Source organism: Aotus nancymaae, unplaced genomic scaffold (assembly GCF_030222135.1).
Source record: "Aotus nancymaae isolate 86718 unplaced genomic scaffold, 86718_ANA_hifiasm-v0.15.2.pri h1tg000173l, whole genome shotgun sequence".
Lineage (NCBI taxonomy): Eukaryota > Metazoa > Chordata > Mammalia > Primates > Aotidae > Aotus > Aotus nancymaae.
The window spans coordinates 2,684,896-2,708,394 of record NW_026988588.1 but is presented as its reverse complement, the minus strand read 5'-3'; the positions used below and the strand labels follow the sequence as shown (position 1 = coordinate 2,708,394).

At 45.6% G+C, this 23,499-nt stretch overlaps 1 protein-coding gene across 2 annotated transcripts in view; it reads left to right on the top strand.

Moving 5' to 3' along the window:
- Nucleotides 1-3,536: 3,536 nt before the first annotated feature.
- PITRM1 (pitrilysin metallopeptidase 1) overlaps nucleotides 3,537-23,499 on the top strand; it is a 40,484-nt gene continuing 20,521 nt past the window's right edge. Inside the window, exons 1-13 of one of the 2 annotated variants that reach the window (XM_012466973.2) lie at nucleotides 3,537-3,618; nucleotides 7,223-7,325; nucleotides 10,571-10,677; nucleotides 12,241-12,392; nucleotides 13,085-13,199; nucleotides 13,281-13,377; nucleotides 14,720-14,880; nucleotides 18,827-18,953; nucleotides 19,219-19,307; nucleotides 20,642-20,770; nucleotides 21,341-21,454; nucleotides 21,971-22,067; nucleotides 22,513-22,647. In XM_012466973.2, coding sequence (XP_012322396.1) covers nucleotides 3,563-3,618; nucleotides 7,223-7,325; nucleotides 10,571-10,677; nucleotides 12,241-12,392; nucleotides 13,085-13,199; nucleotides 13,281-13,377; nucleotides 14,720-14,880; nucleotides 18,827-18,953; nucleotides 19,219-19,307; nucleotides 20,642-20,770; nucleotides 21,341-21,454; nucleotides 21,971-22,067; nucleotides 22,513-22,647 — 1,482 coding nt within the window. In that variant the 5' untranslated portion in view covers nucleotides 3,537-3,562. Of the gene's footprint in view, nucleotides 3,619-3,668; nucleotides 4,028-7,222; nucleotides 7,326-10,570; nucleotides 10,678-12,240; nucleotides 12,393-13,084; nucleotides 13,200-13,280; nucleotides 13,378-14,719; nucleotides 14,881-18,826; nucleotides 18,954-19,218; nucleotides 19,308-20,641; nucleotides 20,771-21,340; nucleotides 21,455-21,970; nucleotides 22,068-22,512; nucleotides 22,648-23,499 lie in introns of those variants that run through there. The other variant, XM_021670720.2, reaches the window with a different exon arrangement.

Below are 23,499 nucleotides of genomic sequence, written 5' to 3'. Positions count from 1 at the left end.
ACATTTGTAAAGTTTAAAAAATTTATTAAGGGTCTGAACCAAGAGAAATTTAACACTTTAGGCTTTGTATAACAACTTAAAACACCCAAAGTTAAACTAAATTTAGAGAAAGAACTGATCTCCCTCAAAGGTGGAAATCAGGGAACGTACCTAGAAGCAAAAATAAAATCACAGTCAGCCTAACTAATTTGAATTTCTCCGTGGGTCATATTAAACAGAAACCAAATTAAAAGCTGAAGTCAATGCTGTGGTCACTGTCGCAAGTAAGACCTAAGATGATAAAATGATGGGATTTTAGGGTGGAAAGTAAACCTGAAGAAAACCTAGTCTCTTCTCTTTTTTTACAGGTGAGTCTATATAAGTTCAACAGAAAGATGAAATGCTTTATTCCAACTCATAAGTAACAAAGTCGGTGGTTAGCAGATAGGTAACACTAAAATTGTTTATTGTGTGAGAAAGAATGAAGGGATGAATGGATGAATGGTACTAGGATTGGAGCCTGGGTTTTCCAGAAAGTAGGAGGCGCTTTCTCCTTACGCTGTGCCATTAATACTCAGTGTGCTGACATTCCATACATTTCTGTAATACTAAATTTAGAGGCGCTGAGCTAATTGCTTATTTTTGATTTCCAGCAATCATCACTTTCGGTTTATGATGAATTCTGAAATAAAGGTTTTCCAAATGCATGTATTATGTCCGTGACATGCAACCCTGGAGAGCACCATATTTGGTTAAATCACTTCGTATTTTTCTTTCAGAGGTAAACGTACTTTGAGATCTCTGTGTTTGTTTGCCAAGGCCATGGTAATAAAGTACTGCAAACTGGGCAGATTAGAAAAAAAGAAATTTATCTTGCCATTGTGGAGTTTGGAAGTCCAGGATCAAGATATCGCAGGATTGGTTTCTTCTGAGCTTGAAGGCAGAGTCTATTCCATGTCACATCCTGAGGTTGTGGTTATGGACTGGCAACCCTTAGCATTCCTTGGCTTATAGAAGTTCCAGTCCCAATATTTCCTTTATTTTCACATGGCATTTTCCCTGTGTGTGTATATCTATCTCTGCATCCAAACTTTCCTTTTCTATGAGGACATGAGCCATACTGGAGTAGGGCCCACCCAATGATGCCATTTTAGCTTAATTATATCTGTAAAGACTTTATATCTCCAAATAAAGTCACAATCTGCAGTATTGGAGGTTAGGACCCCAATATATCTTTTTGGGGAGATACAACTAAACCTTTAAGACTCAATATTTATTTGATTGCCCTTCTAAGTCTCAGTCACAATCTATTGTGATTTCTTAAAAAATCACTGTTGAGGCCGGGCGCGGTGGCTCATGCCTATAATCCCAGCACTTTGGGAGGCCAAGGTGGGTGGATCACGAGGTCAAGAGATCGAGACCATCCTGCTCAACATGGTGAAACCCCGTCTCTACTAAACATATAAAAAATTAGCTGAGCATGGTGGTGCGTGCCTGTAGTCCCAGATACTTGGGAGGCTGAGGCAGGAGAATTGCTTGAACCCAGGAGGCGGAGGTTGCGGTGAGCCAAGATCGCGCCATTGTACTCCAGCCTGGGTAACAAGAGCGAAACTCTGTCTCAAAAAAAAAAAAAAAAAAAAAAAAAAAAAAATCACTGTCAAATTTCACTAAAACAATGAATTTCACTATACATAGGATGTGCTTTTGTAACATGGCAAATTGCATAGACAAGTTCGGATTTTTAATTTCTGTGTTGGAGTATTTGTGTTAATATAAACTGAGACTACCTGTGGGTGTTACAATTAGGTTGACTGCTACTCAAAATAATTATTTGTAAATGTTTGGGCATTTGTTTATCTAGGTTATCCGTCAGTGGCATTGCATGCTATGGGAACATACTCCTAAGCAATAATTACTAGACTTACACAGCACCTATCTTCAAAGACGTAAAAACACGATAACCTTCCAGTGTCTCATTTTCCTGGCCACTCACAATAGGGTTAATGATACCCAACTGTCTCCCCTAAGATCAGACATGTTGTGATGACTTATTAATATGTATCACCTGTAAAAGGAAAATAATATCTTGGGAACCCAAATCACCAAGCCAAACGGAAAAGTCAAGCTGGGAACTGTGTCAAACCTGCCTCCCATTTTGTTCCTAAGTAAGACAGCTAACAAGATTTTTAAAAGCTAAATACCTTCCTCACAATTTGTCCACAGGATATTCCTCGTGGACCTAGGACAGACAGAACTCAAAGTCATCCCTTGAGGCTCATGGGTGAGACAAACACATATCTGATCCCTTCCTCTGCCCTATTGTTTCACTGAGCCAGACTAAGGAATCAGTGACTGTTCCTCTACCTTCAAAGGATCGTGTGTTCAGTGACAAAGTCCAATCAGAGACTCAAAACAATGCAACCATTTGCTTCTTATCTACGAAGCCCCCACTTTGATTACACGTATTGGTGGGTGTCTCATGTTTCCCTAAATATATAAAAGCAAGTGTGTCTCAACCATGTTGGGCACATGTCCTTGGGACCTCCTGAGGCTGTGTCATGGGCACACCCTTAACCTTGGCAAAATTAACTTTCTAAATTGATTGAGACCTGACCCGGATATTTTGTGCTCACACATCCAAATTCTCCCTGGAAGAGAGGTGATGCGCAGAGCGTGTTTGTGTCTGTCATTTCTGTTATTATCTTTGTTCTGGTTCCTCTGGGCTCATCAATAAGGAGGTGCTTGTTTACCTGCAGCCCAGAACTGGCTGCCCTGTGGAGAGTCTGGGGTAGACACTTGACTTTTTCTCACTGAATTACATGCCACATTGCTTCCAAAGCCTTAGTTTGTTCAAGCACTGCAGCCATCTATTTAGCATTTTTTTTTCAGAGCCCGTTAGGAGGCAGAGGAGATTTGAGTCTGTATTCGTGATATAAGAGAAAAATAGAGGGAGAAGGTGAAGGGAGGAAGAGAGGCTCTGAGAAATTGGGAAGGTCAGACTTGGTGCAGACTTCCTCCAAGGCCCAACCAAGCCTCTCCACTAAGCACCACCCATTACCTGCAGGCCCCGCCCCCAAGGCCCAGCTCCCCTAGAAGCCCCTCTCCCACTAGGTTTCACTCCTCACCTACAAAGAGCCACCCCTCACTAAGCCCCACCCCTCATTTGCACAGACCCGCCGAACATAGCACGCCCCTCTTCACCTGCGCAGCCCCTCCCTCCACCAGGCCCAACCCAATCTGCATAGACACGTCTCCCGCCACGCCCAACTCTCCTCTCTGCCCACATCCTTCTCCTGGCCGCACCCCGCCCCTTTCCACCAATAGCCACGCCCCTCTCCTCGGCCCGCCTCCTTCGGCCCGCCGGCCCCGCCCCTTCCGCCCTCCTCCCTCCGCACCTTCCTCCTTCCCGCCCTCCTTCCCTCCCTGTAACAGGGCAGGCCGCCCTTTTCCCCTGTAGCGTATTGCAGAGGGCGTCGCCGTTCACGCTGACCAATAGGAGTGGTGGCCGACACCGCGAGCCCCGCCCCGCGCCCTGCGTCGGGTTAAGTGGGCTCCCTGGCAAGGCCCGTGCTGGTCTGACGCCATGTGGCGCTGCGGCGGGCGGCGGGGCCTGCGTACGCTGAGGCAGCTGAGCGGCGGGTGAGACGCGGCGCGCCGGGACCCGGGAGGGGAGGGTCTGGGGCGAGCCAGAGCTCCCGCGTCCGCGGCCCGAGGACCCCGGAGCTCCCGCCCGCTCCCGGGGGCGGTGTCTCGGGCTAGAGCCCGACCTGTCCGCGGCGCTCCCCGCGGGGCCTTCCGTTAGCGTGGGCTCTAACCCGGGTGCTCGCTGATAGCGTTACCCACAGGTCACTTCTGTTGGAGGCCGAGTCCTTCAGAGACCCGAGGCGCCCGCAGCCCACGCGTTAAAATTAAAGTCCCGCTGTGTTCGGAGAACTGGAGCCTCCCGGAACGGAACTGTTTTGTTTTTTTAGTGCCTCAGTTTATGGGGGAAAAAATGACGAAGCGGTTTAGCGTTCGTGGTAACCCACGAGCCCGTGTTTAATAGAAGGTAACAGTTCGGTGTCGCCGGCGCGGGCCTGGAGACACGGGGCGTCCGTGGCGTGGGTTCGGCAGCAGGAGGTTTCTGGAAAGTTCGGGGGAGGCCCTGGCCTCGCCGCTCAGGGCTTTCCTATCATGTCCTTGATGATAAGTAATTTCTTAAAATGTTGCTCAGTCTCGTAATTCTGAAATTTGCGAAATCGGTCAGCAAGTGTTGAGTATATCTTCATAACGTTGCCAGTGACTGAATAGGTGTCCCCCCTCGCCGTACATATCGTCTTTAAGTGTTTAGGTGGGTTATATTAATGTAGAAAATGCCATAAGACATACAATTTGAGAGAATAATACTTTTTTCAAGAGAAGGGATCTTGCTATGTTGCCCAGGCTGGCTTCGAACTCCTGGGCTGAAGCGGTCCCCCTTCTCAGCCTCTCAAATTGCTGGGATTACAGGTGTGAGTCATCTCATCCAGCTGAGAATAATTGTTAGAAAATAAGTAGGTTGGGGCGGTGGCTCATCCCTGTAATTAGAGCATTTTGAGAGGCCAAGGCGGGTCCGGAGGGACTCCTTGAAGCCAGGAGTTTGAGACCAGCCTGCTAACATGGTAAAACCCGTCTCTACTAAAAATACAAAACTTAGCAGGCATGGTGGTGAGTGCTCATATTCCCAGCTATTTGGGAGGCTGAGGCAGGAGAATCTCTTGAATCCAGGAGGTGAAGGTTGCAGTGAGTCGAGGTTGTGCCACTGCACTCCAGCCTGGGCAACAGAGCAAGACTCTGTCTCTAAACAAATAAATAAATAAATATACTTTCCCCATGACCAAGCTGAAGATTGCCCCTAACCGCTCATAACCCTCTCCCTCCCTTTTAATTCCCATTGTCTTGACTTACAGAAATTTCCTTGCTTTTTCTTTATATTTTACCACCTATATGCATTCCGACAATCCCTTGTTACATGTTGGAATAATACCTCTTTAGGATAATCCTGATTCATGTGTGTCTTTCGTTTCACATTGTGTGACCCACATCTTTGTTACATGGAGTTGTAGGCCCTTTATTGGTCCTTAGGGTTTTTGTTTACCTAATGATTAGTCTGCAGTTTATCCATTCTCTGTGGACACACATCCGGGTGAGTTGAGTTTGGGACTATCAGGGTTAGTGCTGACATTCTTGTCCATGTGTGCTGGGGCAGTGGTGTAAGGTGTGGAGGTGAATGTTTCCGATCTTCAGCTTTGCTAAAGAATGCCAACTGCTGGCTGGGCACAGTGGCTCACGCCTGTAATCCCAGCACTTTGGAAGGTCAAGGCGGGTGGATCACGAGGTCAAGAGATCGAGACCATCCTGGTCCCAACATGGTGAAACCCTGTCTCTACTAAAAATACAAAAATTAGCTGGGCGTGGTGGCACACGACCTTAGGCCTAGCTACTTGGGAGGCTGAGGCAGGAGAGTTGCTTGATCCCAGGATGTGTAGGTTGCAGTGAGCCGAGATCTCACCACTGCACTCTGGCCTGGTGACAGAGTGAGACTCCATCTCAAAAAAAAAAAAGAATGCCAAGTGCTTTTCCAAAGTTGTTCCACTTTGTACTCCCTGTAGTAGTGTATTGTAGGGCTGAAGGCCCACAGGGTCGTGGGGTGAGCCTTATGCTGTGCTGAGGCACAGAATCTGAGAAATAAAGAGACAGGACACAGAAGTACAAGGAAAACGCAGCTGGGCTCAGAGGGCCACGCCACTTAGGAGCGGAGTCAGATGAGGCCCCGAATGTCCAGAAGCATGAGTATTTATTGTGTATAGGTTAGGGGGCAGGGCAGTGAGTGAAATCATCTCTAAGGTTAGTAATAGGGTTGTGAGCAGTAAAACAAGGGGTCCACCCCCATTAGGTCACCTAGGCCAGGAGGTGGACCGTGCGCAGCAAGGGTCCCATTCCCATGAAGGCAAGGGCCGTGTGCAGTAAGGGGTCCACCCCCATTGGATCACCGAGGCTAGAAGGTGGGCCGTGCGCAGTGAAGAGGGTGCAGTGTGCAATACTTCTATCTATGGTCAAACTACTAAGAAGATTTATGGGGGGATGCTTTAAGTCACATAGCAGTGACAGAGCTGTCAAGGTTACCGCCACCTGCTGGCAGCTTCCAATGAGTTCTATGGGAAGATGCTTTTCGAGCAGCACAGTAGCAAGAGCTGATTGATAAAGTTCACTGTCACCAAGGTGGATTGCCGGTCTGAGGGCAGCCTTCCACAAGAACTGGAGCAAGGTCCTACAACTCCTTTATCAGGAGGAGTGGCTCTTGCCCCAAGCCTGCCATACAGTGGGTATCTTTACGATACTGAACGCTGCCGCCTGGGCTGTGGATTCTTGGCCTGGTATAACTGTTTTCTGTTAAATCATGCTCTGTACTGTGTCTGTTCTAGGCATTCCTCCGATTATAAGCTGCTTATTCCTTAATTCATGCTCTGTACTGTGTTCACTCTAGGCACTCCTCTGATTATAAACTAAGATATTATTATATATATGTGTGTGTGTATGTGGGGGGGGAATACTCTTTAGGTACTCAGACTGTGAACCATTATATGATTATATATAGAGGATTATATAAAGGGATTCTTCAAGCCCTAATTCTATAAGCTAATATATGATTATATAAAGGATTATATAAAAGGAAATAGCTGAGCAGTAACAATGTAAAGGGAGATATTCTTCAAGCCCTGTCTGTGCCAGGGTTCTGCTTAGGTCTCTTTCCTCGGTGCCTATGTGGGGATTACCCACAGTGTATGAGAGTTCCTGGTAATGTTAGGCTTTTCAAATTTTCACCCATTTGTTAGGCTTGAAATGGAATTTAACTGTAGTGTGAGTTTCCTGCTGTACTGTGAAGGCTTGTGAGGATTCTGTGAGGGAAGGAAGCCCTTTTGTTTAAGAGTTGTTTCTTACGGGGAATTTAAACCATAATTGTATTATAGTTATTTGTGAACATGTGTAAAGAAAAGATTTCCAACATTGAAGCTTTGGTTAAGATAAAAGGTCATTAACATGGAAAGGACCTTACCAGAAATTAGTTTTCTGGATTGTGCAAGATTTTGGAAGATGCAGTATTTAATTTTTCTTTAATTAATAGTCCTTATCACATGAGAGTATTTTCAATCTGTTGCTGAATAATGTTAGCCAGACAATCTTCCTGTAACTCATCTAACGTAGTTGACTCTTCTTCATTTAGACATGCATACCACAAAGCGTGGCGATGGAGCAGTACCCGGGCTTGTGAGAGGGCTCTGCAGTATCAAGTGGGAGATAAAATCCATGGCTTCACTGTAAACCAGGTACGACCTCACTGTAAACCGGGTTCGGCCTCACCATAAACCAGGTGCTCCTCCTCGGCATCTACCTTCAAATCTGCATGCACTGCGGGTATGGCTTCTGGCGGACGTGCAGAGCCCTTCAAAGCAGAGACTAGCCTTTTCATCCTTGTGTCCTGAGGCCATGGCCCAGCTCCTGCTGCATGGTAGCTACTCAGCTGAACAGAGCTTGTGAATGAAAATGACCTTCAGTCCCTTCCTGGAGTGTCCCGCAAAGCCTGATTCTTGTCAGATTTTAGAAAGTAACACTTCTAGCTGGGTCTCTGTAATCAGACACACTAGTGTTTCTGCAGCCAAACCTGAAGATTTACTGATTGTGATCATGAAGACTCAATGTCCTGATCTGTTCGATCAGGTTTTGCCATCAAATAGTTTGCTCTAAACTTCTGCAGAAACTTTTTTCTTTGAGCCATTTGGTTTTGAGAATTATAGAGAAGAAATTGTAGACCTATACTTACTTGGGTTTACATTAAAATGAAATTTTTTTTTTTTTTTTTTGAGACGGAGTTTCGCTCTTGTTACCCAGGCTGGTGTGCAATGGCGCAATCTCGGCTCACCACAACCTCTGCCTCCTGGGTTCAGGCTATTCTCCTGCCTCAGCCTCCTGAGCAGCTGGGATTACAGGCATGCGCCACCATGCCCAGCTAATTTTCTGTATTTTTAGTAGAGACGGGGTTTCACCATGTTGACCAGGATGGTCTCAATCTCTTGACCTCGTGATCCACCTGCCTCGGCCTCCCAAAGTGCTGGGATTACAGGCGTGAGCCACTGCGCCTGGCATTAAAATGAATTTTTGTTTTGTTTTGTGATTTTGCTTCAACCTTTTGCCTTGTTTTTTATTTAGCATAGTAACTAAAAATGACACACTTCACATATTTGGCTGGCCATTGGCTTTGTTTGATGTTATAGCAAATGTAAAAGACAAACAGCTTACCATCTAGAAAGACTGATGCAGCTGTGACTGGAGACACATGGTGGACGCCACGCGGTGTGCCGAGGACAAGGGTGGAGAGGAGTGGGAGGACAAGGGTGGAGAGCTGCTGCTAGGTGAGAGGGAAGAGCTCCTGGAGAGGGTGGCGTGAGAGAGCGGCCGTCTCTGGTCAGGGCAGTGACCAGGAAGGTCCAGGCGTGAAAACACTCAAGAAAACAGACTCATCTTTTGTGAAATCCTGCGAAGGCTGGCCAAAAACACTTGGATTTATAGTACAGGTTACTGTTAATAAGGGCCTTACCCAGAGTGGTTGATTCTTCTTTATTTTTCAGATTTTATAGAAACATAGTTATTTTTGAGACTGGGACTTGCCCTTTTGCCTAGGCTGAAGTGTGGTGGCATGATCTTGACTCACTGCAGCCTTGAACTCTTGGGCTCAAGCGATCCTCTTGCTTCAGCCTCCCAAGTAGCTGGGACAAGGTGCCACCAAGCCTGGCTAATTGTGTGTGTGTGTGTGTGTGTGTATGTGTGTGTGTGTATGTATGTATATGTGTGTAGATGGAAACTTGCTTTGTTGCCTAGGCTGGTCTCAAATTCCTGGGTTCAAGCAATCCTCTTGTCTTATGCATTAGTTTAATCTCACATTGCTATGAAGAAATATCCCAAGACTGGGTAATTTATAAAGAAAAGAGGTTGAATTGACTCAGTTCTGCATGGCTGGGCGGGCCTCTGGAAACTTAACAATCATGGTGGAAGGCACCTCTTAACAGGGCAGCAGGAAAGAGTAAGAATCAAGTGAAGGGGGAAGCCCCTTATGAAACCATCAGATCTCATGAGAACGTAGTCACTATCATGAGAATAACATGGGGAACCGCCCTCATGATTCACTTACCTCCCACCAGGTCCCTCCCACAACATGTGGGGATTATGGGAACTACAGTTCAAGATGAGATTTAGGTGGGGACACAGCCAAACCCTATCACATTGGTCTTCCAAAGTGCTGGGATTGTAGGTGTGAGCCACTGTGTCCAGCCATAGAAACTTAGGATAAGTCATGATTCTTGTTTGAGAAATAGCTACCATGAAAGCTATTATTATTAAGGCTGTATATTATTAGAAAGCAGACATCTCACTGTATCCGCTGATTTTAAACGCATTGGTCGTCTATTACCAAGTACAGTAAGCTTGGAAACAAGTAATTTAACAGCTGTAGATTATGCAGGTCGTAGTGGACCGCTTTATGCATGAGTGTTGGATGGCAGGCTCCCTAGATTGGGCTGAGGAGACCCGAGAGCTGACCTCTGCCAGTGGCTTGCTGTGCGAGCTTGGACAGGTGACTCTTGTGGCACCTGGAAGAGGGGGTGGTGAGTGGTGTGGTCATCATAGGGTCATGGTATGTGATTGAGGGAGAAGGCTGGCTGGCATGACTGGAGAGAAGACAGTTTCTTTAATACTGAGGAGTGTGGACACCACCAGGAGGCTTACCTGAAGTAGGAGATGACCTTCCACCACGCCCCAGGACTGAGGATTCTTCTATTTTTCTTGGGGGCTTTCTTATCCTCCTGGCCCCTCCAGCTGTTCTGGAAGCCCCAGCTTTATGCTTCTAGCTACCACCAAGAACCCATCCCAAACTAGGAGAAACAAAGGCTGGTCCTGGAGCCTCTCCCTCTGTCGCAGGCTAGCTAGCTCCTGCATTTACCCTCCTTGAAGGGCCATTCTGAACACTACAGGAGATGAGATGCATAAAAGCAGGGGCCACGGGGCAGATGGTGGAAGGGAGCTGGTTACTCAGATGCATGCAGCACAGTACCACAGGAAGGGCGGACACCAGGCTGAATCCTGGCTCTGTGATTTGGGCAGCTTATTTCATCACTCTGAGCCTCAATTTTTTTCATCTGTAAATGAGGATGAGAATATCTCCCTTACGGGGTTGTATGTGACATGATTAGAAAATGCATAGACAAAAAAGAATGAAAAATTTAAAAAAAAAAGAAAATGCCTAGCCAGTAAGCACGCAAAATACACACACACACACACACACACACACACACACACATAACATGCATATATTCTCATCTGCCTCTTTTAGGTCTTACTTTCCTCGTTTGTAGGATAAGGGACTTGGACAGGTTGGTTCTGTCCTGTCCAGCTCTGAAATGCTGGCTTCCCGGTGTCAGCTAATTTCAGGCAGAAAAGCCAGTTTTCTCAGTGTCTCGAAGATAAGCATTTCAAAGGCCATTTTGACTAAGTTTAGCTGGTTTTGTTTTTCTTAACTCAGGTGACATCTGTTCCTGAGCTGTTCCTGACTGCAGTGAAGCTCAGCCATGATGACACAGGAGCCAGGTATTTACACCTGGCCAGAGAAGACACAAATAATCTGTTCAGGTAGGTGATGCTTTGTAAGAACATGGTCTTGAATGTTTTTATTTAAAACAGGGGTGTCCAGTCTTCTGGCTTCCCTGTGCCACATTGGAAGAATAGCAGTAATCTTGGGCCACGCATAAAATAACGTTAACACTAAGGATAGCTGATGAACTTAAAAATAAAAGACCTCAGTGTTTTAAGAAAGTGCATGAATTTGCATCAGGCCGCGTTCCAAGCTGTCCTGATCATGTGGGCTGCAGGCCGCAGGTTGGGTAAGCTCGATTTACATTGACTGTCCACTACATGGTTCAAAATAATATCTCACTAGTATTCTTATTGACAGAGCATCTTGAAAAATAAGGAAAAGCTTACCTTATAATCTCATCAAAATATATAGACTGTAAATTATAGCTGGAAAACCACCTGTCGGAGGATTGTGGTGTCAGCATGATGAATTCTAGTAGCCTGAGGTTGTCACGGGTCTGGGAACTCTCCCGACAGCACTAGCTGAACCTTTCACATTCCGTTCACTGTCCTTCCCCAGCGTGCAGTTCCACTCCACTCCCACGGACAGCACGGGAGTTCCTCACATTTCATGTTCCGTTCACTCTCCTTCCTCAGCGTGCAGTTCCACACCACTCCCACTGACAGCAGGGGAGTTCCTCACATTTCACGTTCTGTTCACGCTCTTTCCCCAGCGTGCAGTTCCGCTCCACTCCCACGGACAGCAGGGGAGTTCCTCACATTTCACGTTCTGTTCACTCTCCTTCCCCAGCGTGCAGTTCCACACCACTCCCACGGACAGCACGGGAGTTCCTCACATTTGACGTTCTGTTCACTCTCCTTCCCCAGCGTGCAGTTTCACACCACTCACACGGACAGCACGGGAGTTCCTCACATTTCACGTTCTGTTCACTCTCCTTCCCCAGTGTGCAGTTCCACAGCACTCCCACGGACAGCACGGGAGTTCCTCACATTTCACGTTCCGTTCACTCTCCTTCCCCAGCGTGCAGTTCCGCTCCAGTCCCACGGACAGCACGGGAGTTCCTCACATTTCACATTCCGTTCACTCTTCTTCCCCAGCTCCACTCCCATGGACAGCACGGGAATTCCTCACATTTCACGTTCCGTTCACTCTCCTTCCCCAGCTCCACTCCCACGGACAGCATGGGAGTTCCTCACATTTCACGTTCCGTTCGCTCTCCTTCCCCAGCGTGCAGTTGCACAACACTCCCACGGACAGCACGGGAGTTCCTCACATTTCACGTTCTGTTCACTCTCCTTCCCCAGCGTGCAGTTCCGCTCCAGTCCCACGGACAGCACCCCAGTTCCTCACATTTCACATTCCGTTCACTCTCCTTCCCCAGCTCCACTCCCACGGACAGCACGGGAGTTCCTCACATTTCACGTTCTTCACTCTCCTTCCCCAGCGTGCAGTTCCACACCACTCCCACGGACAGCACGGGAGTTCCTCACATTTCACGTTCCGTTCACTCTCCTTCCCCAGCGTGCAGTTCCACACCACTCCCACGGACAGCACGGGAATTCCTCACATTTCACGTTCTGTTCACTCTCCTTCCCCAGCGTGCAGTTCCGTACCACTCCTATGGACAGCACGGGAGTTCCTCACATCCTTGAGCACACCGTCCTCTGTGGGTCTCAGAAATACCCATGTAGAGACCCTTTCTTCAAAATGTTGAACCGCTCCCTCTCCACCTTCATGAATGCCTTCACAGGTAAGAATGGTGTCCTGAACAGAAACTGCACTCGGCTTTGCAGGCACACTCACTGGAATTCATTTAGTGTCTGAGAAGGAAAGAGCGTAGTGGGTGAACTCATGTACTGGAATTTTTACCTCTTTCTACTTGAAAGACGTTAGAAATTTAATCCTTCAGGAAAGCCACATGGTAGCGAGATTATAAAAAGTAGCGTTTTTAAGAAAAGGTATGTGAACTTTTCCCTGAAAGGTTCAAAACGATTTTCTCTTGGGGATATCACTGCAATGCCAGGCTTCCAGAGTTACCAGTAATGTTGGAATTTGAGTTTTAGTAAGACTGACGATAGTGGATAGGCTGCTGATGTGAACAGTGTGTTCCGTGACGGAGTGAGATTGGAGAGCAGATTAAATCCATGCTCTTAGAGAATGAGATCATCTTTGTAGATGTATGAAAGTCTCTGGAGAAACTTGAAGAATGAGCCCTGGTGCTCATTGCGTGCAGATCCTGAGACAGGTCTGGGAAAGCAGCACTTGGAGTTATAAGCTGGGACAGCTGCTGAGGGGGGGAGCCAGAGTGCAGGGCCACTGCCTGTGTCCCAAGAATAGCTACATCTTATTGTCCATAGGACAAAGGGGAAGGGAGGCTTAATAGTCAATGATTTTAGTAGGAATCTGTTGTATTTTAAGTTTTCTCTTTTCACTTGTACCCAGCTAGTGATTACACCCTGTACCCGTTTTCCACACAAAATCCCAAGGACTTTCAGAATCTCCTCTCAGTGTATTTGGACGCCACTTTCTTCCCATGTTTACGAGAGCTGGATTTCTGGTATGTAATGAGTGATTGATTAGTTGGTACAGACTTGAGTATTTGAGTCACTATCACTTATAATTATTTGTCTGTCCTCAGGCAGGAAGGATGGCGGCTGGAACATGAGAATCCGAGCGACCCCCAGACGCCCTTGGTCTTTAAAGGAGTCGTCTTTAATGAGATGAAGGGAGTGTTTGTAAGTTTTCTTCCTATTTTGTGTTGTGTTCAGCTTACCTTACCCATGTACAATATTGTCATATAGATGCATTTGGAAGACGGTTAACTTTTATTTAATATTCTCATCATAGGTGATACCTTCTTGAATAAGCTGGGGTCAGTGCTGTGAGCAGAGTCATGGGGGTAGCAGAGCCAGGCTGTTCCTCCCAGGGGTCTCAGACCGTGTCTGGGAATCCCTGTGTATGATCCGCAGGAGGACTGGGAGATAAAAGCTATTTTCAGACCACTACTAAGACGTCATCTTTTTCACTCATTCTTGCCCAAGTACTCAGTGAACTTTCTAGAGGCCGCATGGTGTGATGTGACACACAGCGAGCTGGATACAGAGCAAATGGGAGAGTCCAGCTTCACCTCTGAGCCAGACGCTACAGAGATTGCAAGAAAGGCAACACAGCACCACTCTTAAGTAGTCAGTTTTTCACTTTGAGAAATATTTTTCAAAAATATTTATATTAACATGTAATGATGGCTTACCTTAAGGAATAAGTGTTTTTTAAATGTCTCAGCTTTAATTTAGAATACAGAAAAATTATATAAACAGGCACCTACACAGGCAAAAGAAGGCTACGTAATCAAAAGCTACTTGGGTTCTCATTAAAACCTGTTTATACCCAGCGTTCCGTTATTGGAATGCTAAGCCTGTGGGAGTTACTTATATTCCTACGGCGCAAAGTCATGGCCAAGGTCTGAGTTTTTATAAAAAAAATTGCAACCGTAGGCATAAATGGGTTAATTTTTCAGAGTGTCAAGGAGTCTTGAGACCATTTTGGATTAAGAGCTGCTATCTTGGGCCCATGTCTTCATGTCCCCTTGTGACTTTGACAACCTGCCTGTCCTGATGACCCTGAGGCTTGTGGGTAGCCTGCTCCCTGATTCCCATAGCTGCTCTCAGCTGATGAACCATGTCTTATCTTTTCATACTCAATTTAGGGGTCTTCCAAGACATCTTTTTTAAAATCTAGTTGGGGTGACAGCTTCACCCCACCTCCCTCATGGCTGATAGGCAGCCCTGATGATCCTCCTGATTTACAACTCTCAGCTATGTATTTGTTCAGCACACATTGAAGAGTCCCTTGTTCTTCTCAATCCTCGGGTCCTGGGCATGGGTGATGAATGTTTGAATGCCATGTGAAACAGTGCCTGCACATTGTCTTTTTTTTTTTTTTTTTTAACCATTAGAACAGTTTTATTTGCAAAGTATTACAGATGTATGTACCAGAATGTGATTAATTTGCTATTTAAGTGATGTAGTGTATATGTGTATTATTTTATATGTACTATTATTTATTTTACATTTCAAGACAGACAATGAGAGGATATTCTCCCAGCACCTTCAGAACAGACTTCTTCCCGACCACACTTACTCAGTGGTGTCCGGAGGCGACCCATTGTGCATCCCGGAGCTTACGTGGGAGCAACTTAAGCAATTTCATGCCACTCACTATCACCCAAGCAATGCTAGGTAATACTCTGTTGGAAAAGTTTGATGATGGATTGTTAAAAGTTGACTTGTTTGTGTTCTTACACTTCATGGCATGGCTTTTCTCACCTTCAGCAACGCTTAGGAAATCTCTAAGTCTAGGTAAGATTCTTGGCCTCATGTTGCCTCTTACTGGATGTCGTTTTGGATGTTTACAGTTAGAGCCCTCAGTGGGCTCAGCATGGTGGTTACAAACATGACGTTTAACCCCCCCCGGGGGGGTCCTGCCCCTCCCTCCAACCTCTTGCCTCACATCCCAGCTTTGTTGCACGGAAAGTGGGGGTGTGTGGGTGGCGCCCGCCCCTGCACAGGATGTGTGACGCTTCCAGCCCTGTCCTTGGCACTAGAAGTGCTCTTTGAATAGTGGACGCAGTTGCTGAACCTTAATTACATCCTCACTTTCTAATACATTGCTTGTTTCTTACGTCGCTAATATAATATACTTATGTAATATATCTTATATAAAACACGAATATACTTACATATAAATGCTAATGTAAAAACACTGATTATTTTATGTAAAAATTATGAAAACTTTCAAGCATATAGAAAAGTAGACTAGAATAATGAACCCCAGAACACTCATTACGTAATAGATAATTATTTGCTGAAGTTTTTGGAGTAAATTATAGCTGTCATGATCATTTACCCCTAAATATTTGAATCTGTGACCCTAAAACATGAGGATTTTTTTCTAACACAAGCTAATTCCATTTTCAGTTTAATACACTAAAACATACTTTTTTTTTTTTTTTTTTTTTTTGAGACGGAGTTTCGCTTTTGTTACCCAGGCTGGAGTGCAATGGCACAATCTCGTCTCACCGCAGCCTCCGCCTCCTGGGTTCAAGCAATTCTTCCACCTCAGCCTCCCGAGTAGCTGGGACTACAGGCGCACGCCACCATGCCCATCTAATTTTTGTATTTTTAGTAGAGACGGGGTTTCACCTTGTTGACCAGTATGGTCTCAATCTCTTGACCTCGTGATCCACCCGCCTCGGCCTCCCAAAGTGCTGGGATTATAGGCTTGAGCCACTGCGCCCAGCCTAAAACATACTTTCTTAAAACCACCTGTTTCTTATTCCATATTCAGATTTTCTAGTTGGCCCCAAAATGTTTGATGCACAGGGTCCCTCAGGTCTCTCCTGGGCACCCTTTCAGGGATGGCAAAGGAGCATGCAGGCCGGGCTTCCTCCGGGTCCCACAAGTCGCATCTGGTTGGCCGGGTGTCTCTTGGGCACTCCCTCACACACAGCAGAGGGGCATGCAGGCCAGGCTTCTCCGGGTCCCCCAGGTAACATCTGGTGGGCCAGGGGCCTCTCCTGGACACCCCCTTGGGGATGGCAGATGGGTGTGCAGGCCAGGCTTCCTCCAGGTGCTCACTTTCCTGGTGGTCTGGCTGCTCCCTTGTGGTGTTAGGTGCCATGTTTCTGCGTGTCCTGAGAACTGGAACTTGGTTTGAGTCAGGCTGCGCCTTTTTAAGCAGAGTCCCTTGTGGAGAGCTCTGCATAACCGGCCACATCCTGCCATCATGCAAGGCCTGCCCGCCTCCACTGGGGGTCTCACGCCAGCCGGGTCCATGCTGAGGGTCAGCCACTCTCTCGGGAAGATGTGATTTTCCCTTCAGCCGCAGACCAGCTGGTGGGCTTGAGTTTTTGGTGTCCTGTGAATACTGAGTTCCTTATCAACCTATTAATGGTTTTCATATTCACTGAGGATTACTGCCTGAATCAAATACTTTATGAGAGTCTGCGAGCTTTTCTAATTCTGTAATTTCTTCTTCATTTGTTTTCTGGACCTCTTCAAAGAAGAGCTCCTCATTCTGTTATGTGCTGCGTCTTGCACTGCACGAGGGTTCAAAGACCTAAGAAGGAATGGCGGGGGATAAAGACAGACATACAGGCAAACATAACACACAGAGCTGGGCCAGGCGGCCCGAAAAGCTGAGGATGTCTGTCTCTTCAGCCGTGACCTGCCTCAGAGTACTTTATCTTATATGTTCACAAAGCACATCGCAGAGGGAAGGTGCGGTTACTTAGAACAGCTTGGTTATAATTCTCACACTTCAGTTAACACAATTCAGCTAACAGCTATCTTATAGCAAGGTCAGTGAGAGCTGGTTATCTTTTTCTAGGCCTCTCTGCTCTTCTCTGAGACATACACATTCCCCTATGATGGTTTCACTGCCCTGGAGTTCAGCCAAAGTTCACAGCAGCCTTGTTGCTGATTTCCCCAGAGGGGGTGGGCTACTCTGGCTCTCTGCAATGATCACATCAGCTGAGGCTGTTGGGTTGTCTTGAAATACGATTCTGATGGAAAAGGCAGAGCCGGTTGCTCTCTGTGGGAGTCCAGTTTTAGGAGGAGGGTTGGTGCAGGAACTATTTCTAATGATGACGGAAGAGGCTGTCTTTTTTTTTTTTTTAAAGACAGGGTCTGGCTGTGTCCCCCGGGCATAATCTTGGCTGACTGCAACCTCAGCCTCCTGAGCAGCTGGGACTACAGGTGCGAGCCACCATGCCCAGCTAGTGCTTGTATTTTTTTATAGAGATGGAGTCTCGCCATGTTTCCAGGCTGGTATCAAACTCCTGAGTTCAAACAGTCTGCCCACCTTGAACTCCCAAAGTGGTGGGATTACAGGTGTGAGCCACTGCGTCCCACCTGGAGAAGAGGCTTCTTTTTTCCTTTTTTTTTTTTTTTTTAGTCTCCTTTGTTTTGTTTTGTTTTTTAATACCACTATGACCTCACAGAAATATTTCTGTATGTATATATATCTGAGGTTATGGAATCAGACGGGATTTATTCATTTTCATGCCCACATTTGCCCCGGCTGTTGGCCCATTTGGTCTTTGCTAACTTCTTTGGTTTCTATGCTTCCAGCCCCGACCTCCCCAACGCACGCACACCCAGGCCCTCCTTGCTCCAGAGGTTCAACTGTTTGCTTCCGCAGGGACCTCTGCAGCTTCTCTGCTGATGAGGAAGGGCCTTTAGAGACCAGCATCTGGACACTAGGGGTAGTGATTGCTCCTGGATTCTCTAAACCCCGAGAGTGTAAAATTTGTTTCAAAATTCTAGAGTGAGAAATTGTTGAAGCTTAAGATACTAGTTCACCAAATCTTAACCATACCTCAGGCAACGTGTAAAGAAAAAGATAAGTTCTGCCATTGTAACCTCGTTCCTCTGGTTGAATAAATGTTTATCTTTATAAACATGTATAACCTTAAATTTGTTGCCAAAAATTGAGTTTTGTGAAATTGTCGGTTGGATTAGTATATTACTGTACGTAGGGCTATAAAGTATTTTAACAAATACCTCATTTGATTTTTGTCACATCCTAAGATCAAGTTTAAAATGAAAGATCAATTTTTGGCTCGGTATGGTGGCTCATGCCTGTAAATCCGAGCACTTTGAGAGGCCAAGGCGGGGGGATTGCTTGAGGCCAGGAGTTTGAGACCAATATGGGTAACATAATGAGAGAGCCTGCCTCTAAAACAGACTTAAAAATTAGCCAAGTGTGGTGGTATAGTCCTGGCTGCTCGGGAGGCTGAGGTGGGTGGTTTGCTTGAGCCCAGGAGTTTGAAGCTGCAGTGAACTGTGATGGTGCCACTGCACTCCAGCGGATACCTGAAGCCAAGAATAGCACCATGCCCTGTGCATGAAAGTTGAACTTACAAATTGGGCACAGTGAGAGGTTAACAACAATAACTAGTAATAAAATAGAACAATTACAGCAGTATACTGTGATAACAGTTATGTGAATTTTGATCTCAAAGTACAGTGATATTTTTGGACCTTGGTTGAGTAAGGGTAACTGAAACCGAAAGGCGAGGCCTAGATAAGGGGCACTCCTGTGTACCGTATTTCAGTGAAAAAGACAGCACTTGATAGATCTTTTAAACTGAAATAGACTAATTATGTTCTCTTAACATTTTAGATTCTTCACGTATGGTAATTTTCCATTAGAACAGCATCTGAAACAAATTCATGAGGAAGCACTGAGCAAATTTCAGAAAATTGAACCCAGCACCGCGGTGCCAGCCCAGACACCCTGGGACAAGCCAGTGAGTGCTCTGCCGCGTTTGTGTCCCGCCTAGTAAAGATGTGAGATGAGGATGTGGCCTGGGTGTTCATACTGGGATTTCAGAGGCTATCATGGTCGGTACAAGGATGGGAGAGCTTTTCAAGCCAAAAGAATGGTTATTTGTTTTAAAAGAATGTTAACTTAGTGGAAAGCATGTGTGGGTCCATTTTGTGTATCCAGATAACCTGGAGTAGTTTATAGGCATGAGACTCTATGCCTACTCACGGCGTGACGGCATTTTACAGAGGGAATTCCGGATAACATGTGGCCCGGACTCACTTGCTGCAGACCCCTCTAGACAAAGAGCCGTCAGCGTTAGCTTCCTCTTACCGGAGTGAGTATATGCTGTCAAAGCTCACACAAAACACAGACGTTAGGGAATATTCAGATCAGAAGGTTCAGAAGTGACTTCTATAATTGCATGCAAGTTAATAGACGGGATTCAGGAGTTAAGTGGATTCTAGGAATAAAGAACAAAATGTCAAAGTTTTTAATATCCAAAATCGTTTTTGAGGAAAATCATTTTTGATAGCCCTCTGAAAGAAAAGTAATTGACTTACTCTATTTCGAAGCTTTGTTTCTACAGCGAAAAGACTGCCTTAGACCAGCAATTGCTCACATGTATCACAGGGCACTTTGGAGTATGAGAATGGTACTATGAACACTCACCTCAGCAAAATATACCATATTGAAAACTTAGTAATTCCAGTGGTTTCATGAGATTAGGTCAGAACCATGCAGGGGTTGTTGAGGAAGGAAGGCTTGGGCTCCGGGGTGTTGAGGAAGGAAGGCTTGGGCTCCGGGGTGTTGAGGAAGGAAGACTTGGGCTCCGGGGTGTGCAGGAAGGAAGGCTTGGGCTCCGGGGTGTGCAGGAAGGAAGGCTTGGGCTCCGGGGTGTGCAGGAAGGAAGGCTTGGGCTCCGGGGTGTGCAGGAAGGAAGGCTTGGGCTCCGGGGTGTGCAGGAAGGAAGGCTTGGGCTCCGGGGGTGTGCAGGAAGGAAGGCTTAGGCTCCGGGGGTGTGCAGGAAGGAAGGCTTGGGCTCCGGGGGTGTGCAGGAAGGAAGGCTTGGGCTCCGGGGGTGTGCAGGAAGGAAGGCTTGGACTCCGAGGGTGTGCAGGAAGGAAGGCTTGGGCTCCGGGGGTGTGCAGGAAGGAAGGCTTGGGCTCCGGGGGTGTACAGGAAGGCAGGCTTGGGCTCCGGAGTTGTGCTGGAGGGAGGGCTTGGGCTCTGGGGGTGTACAGGAAGGCAGGCTTGGGCTCCGGGGTTGTGCTGGAGGGAGGGCTTGGGCTTTGGGGGTGTTCAGGAAGGGAAGCTTGGGCTTCCTTGAAAGTGCTCAGCCTGCAGCTCTGTGCCTGTGACCTCTGCTGGTTTGTTCCTTGTCTCCTTAATGGCGGTGCTGCTGTGCCTGTCATTTAAATCATGTGTGAAGAGTGCTTGTTAGGCTGTCTCGTGATGAGCATTTCATGTACAGTGAAGTTAATTTTATGGTTTAGGCCCCCCTTTCAAAAAATATCTCTCTTTTGCTCATATCGTTGTTAAAATAAATGTTGGAATGCAAGAATTTCTAGAAAGATATGTAGTGATTTTAAATAAAATGTATGTAAGGCCAAGAATTTTTCCTTTGCTGTGTTTCTCCCCCTACTCCCTTCCTTTTTGTTTTCAATGCAGCATCACCGACACATTTGAAGCCTTCACATTAAATCTTCTGTCTTCACTCTTGATTTCTGGACCCAATTCTCCCTTTTATAAAGCCTTGATTGAATCTGGCCTTGGCACAGACTTTTCTCCTGATGTTGGGTGAGTTTATGATTTGATTAGATTAGTAGTTCTCATTGGTTGGGGACAGTTTTGCTCCTCCACCTCCACACCCTGTCCCCGCCTGGCACTTGACAATGTCTGAAACATTTTTGGGTTTTGGATTGTTACAGTCGGAGGATGGGGGACCAGGAAACTGCTGAGTGTCTCATGGTGCACAGAATGGCCACTGCAGCAGAGAGCTCTGGATAAGATCGGGATCCCATGCCAGCCATTTATGTCCCTTTAGGGGGCATTTGTCCAAAAGAAGACACCCAACACAGAGACAGCTTCTCCAGGGCCTCAGAATGCCATACTGTTCTCTCTTAAAGATCGTGTCATTAAGTATTAGAAACTTAAAAAATTTTGTAAAACTCAGCTGTTCTCTGTTTTCAGATGTAAAACGACACGAATGTACACGGAACCAATTACTTGAGAACACTGCTTTAATGCGCTTTTCGGTGGAGGCTTGGAGTTGAAAGCTCTGCGTTCTGATCTTTAAATGAAGTGTATTACAAGGGCATGATGGACATGCCCGGATTCTAGTGCATCGTTTCTGGTTTTGTCTTCTAGATACAATGGCTACACGAGGGAGGCCTACTTCAGCGTTGGCCTCCAGGGGATTGCAGAGAAAGACATTGAGACTGTCAGAAGCCTCGTAGACAGAACAATTGATGAAGTCATTGAGTGAGTGTGTCTTGTTTGTAACAGTCTGCTTTCGTTCCTCATTCCTGCCTGCTTTTTGGGAGGAGCTGAGCCTGATCCATTGTTTTGGCCTTCCCTCTCTGTCATATAGCATGCATTTGTTCGTATTTAGTTGTTTAAATATTATCTCTGCTACCTTCTGTTTCTAAAACTTTTATTTCTTTTCAACATCTTAGGTTTTTGTTTTGTTTTGAGACAGGGTCTCCCTCTGTCCCGTAGACTGGTATGCAGTGGCGTGATCTTGGCTCACTGATTTCCTCGCCTACGAGGCTCAGGTGATCCTCCCACCTTAGCCTCCTAACTGGCACTAGTGGTGTACACCACCGCACCCAGCTAACTTTTGTATTTTTAATAGAGAAGGGGTTTCTCTATGTTGCTCAGGCTGGTCTTAAACTCCTAGGCTCAAGCAGTCCTCCTGCCTTGGCCTCCCAAAGTTCTGGGATTATAGGCATGAGCCATTGTGTCTGATCCATCTTTGTTCTTCATTGTATTCTTTAGGAAAGGATTTGAAGATGAACGAATTGAAGCTTCACTTCACAAAATTGAAATACAGATGAAACATCAGTCTACCAGCTTTGGGCTGACTCTGACATCAGTAAGTCATTTCTCAACCACTTTGTTTTTGTTTTGTGGCTTTGCTAATTGGTGTTTCTTGATTAGCACTGAAAATATAGATGGATACTGATAACACTTTATCTGGACCTTGAAAGTTACACTTTTTTTGATCGAATATAAACATTTATAACAGACTCCTTGTCTTGTTACTAGCTTAATTGGCTTTTTGATATTTTTATGTGAAATAGATTAAATGGGTAAAGATTTATGATAACTGATAATCTGTTATTTCCTAAAAATAATTTCAACCTGTGCTGTTTATTTTATTAGAATAAAATGGGGCTAAAAGAAGTTATTTTTGTTTGTTTCTCCAACCAAAGAATTTCATGACTTTTGTTATAAACAATCAAGTCTTGGCAGTTTTTGGAGGTCATACCATGTTTTTGGTACCAGCTGCATTGTGGATGTGGAATTCTTCCTTTCAGTACATAGCTTCTTGCTGGAACCACGATGGGGACCCTGTGGAGCTGTTGAAGTTGGGAAATCAGTTGGCTAAATTCAGACAGTGCCTGCAGGAAAATCCAAAATTTTTAGAAGAAAAAGTAAAACAGTATTTTAAGGTAAGAAAGTTGGATAGTTTATTTCTTTAATTTTGAAGTTAAATTTTATACTAACGAAAGGAATTTTAAGAATGTAATCTATACATTTAAGTAATTTCTGTTAATGAGTGACTTAATTTCTAATTAAAAATTTAATTGCTGCTGGGCACTGTGGCTCATGCCACAGCACTTTGTAATCCCAGCACTTTGGGAGGCCGAGGTGGGCGGATCACCTGAGGTCGGGAGTTAAGAGACCAGCCTGACCAACATGGAGATATCCCGTCTTTACTAAAATACAAAATTAGCTGGGTGTGGTAGCGCATGCCTGTAATCCCAGCTACTTGGGAGGCTGAGGCAGGACTTGAACCCAGAAGACAGGTTGCAGTGAGCCAAGATCATGCCATTGCACTCTAGCCTGGGCAATAAGAGCGACACTCCGTCTCAAAAATCATAATAATAAATGCTTACATTAACTTAAAAAAATTATTTTCCAGATTTTAGTGCAAGTTAATAGTTTTTTTAGATGAACGTACATGTGTATTTAAATATGTGAATATATGTATGTTTCTGTGTGGGTATGAATAAAACATCTGCATATATTCTCTTATTAGTAAAAATATAAAATATGAGGACAGTCACTCAAATGTAATGAATATTCTGGTTTTCATGAGTGAATTCTTTTGATGTTTGTGTTTGTTTTCTCAGATATTTAGGCAGTTGTGCTTGGATGCATGTACCTTGCTTTGTACTCGTTAAACTTTGGTGAGAGAGACTGTTGTCTGCTTTGAAGGGAACTCTCCAGTAGGTTCCATTGTTTTAAACAGGAGACATGATTTAATAACTTGACTTGCAGTTTCTCTCAGCTGTTGTGAT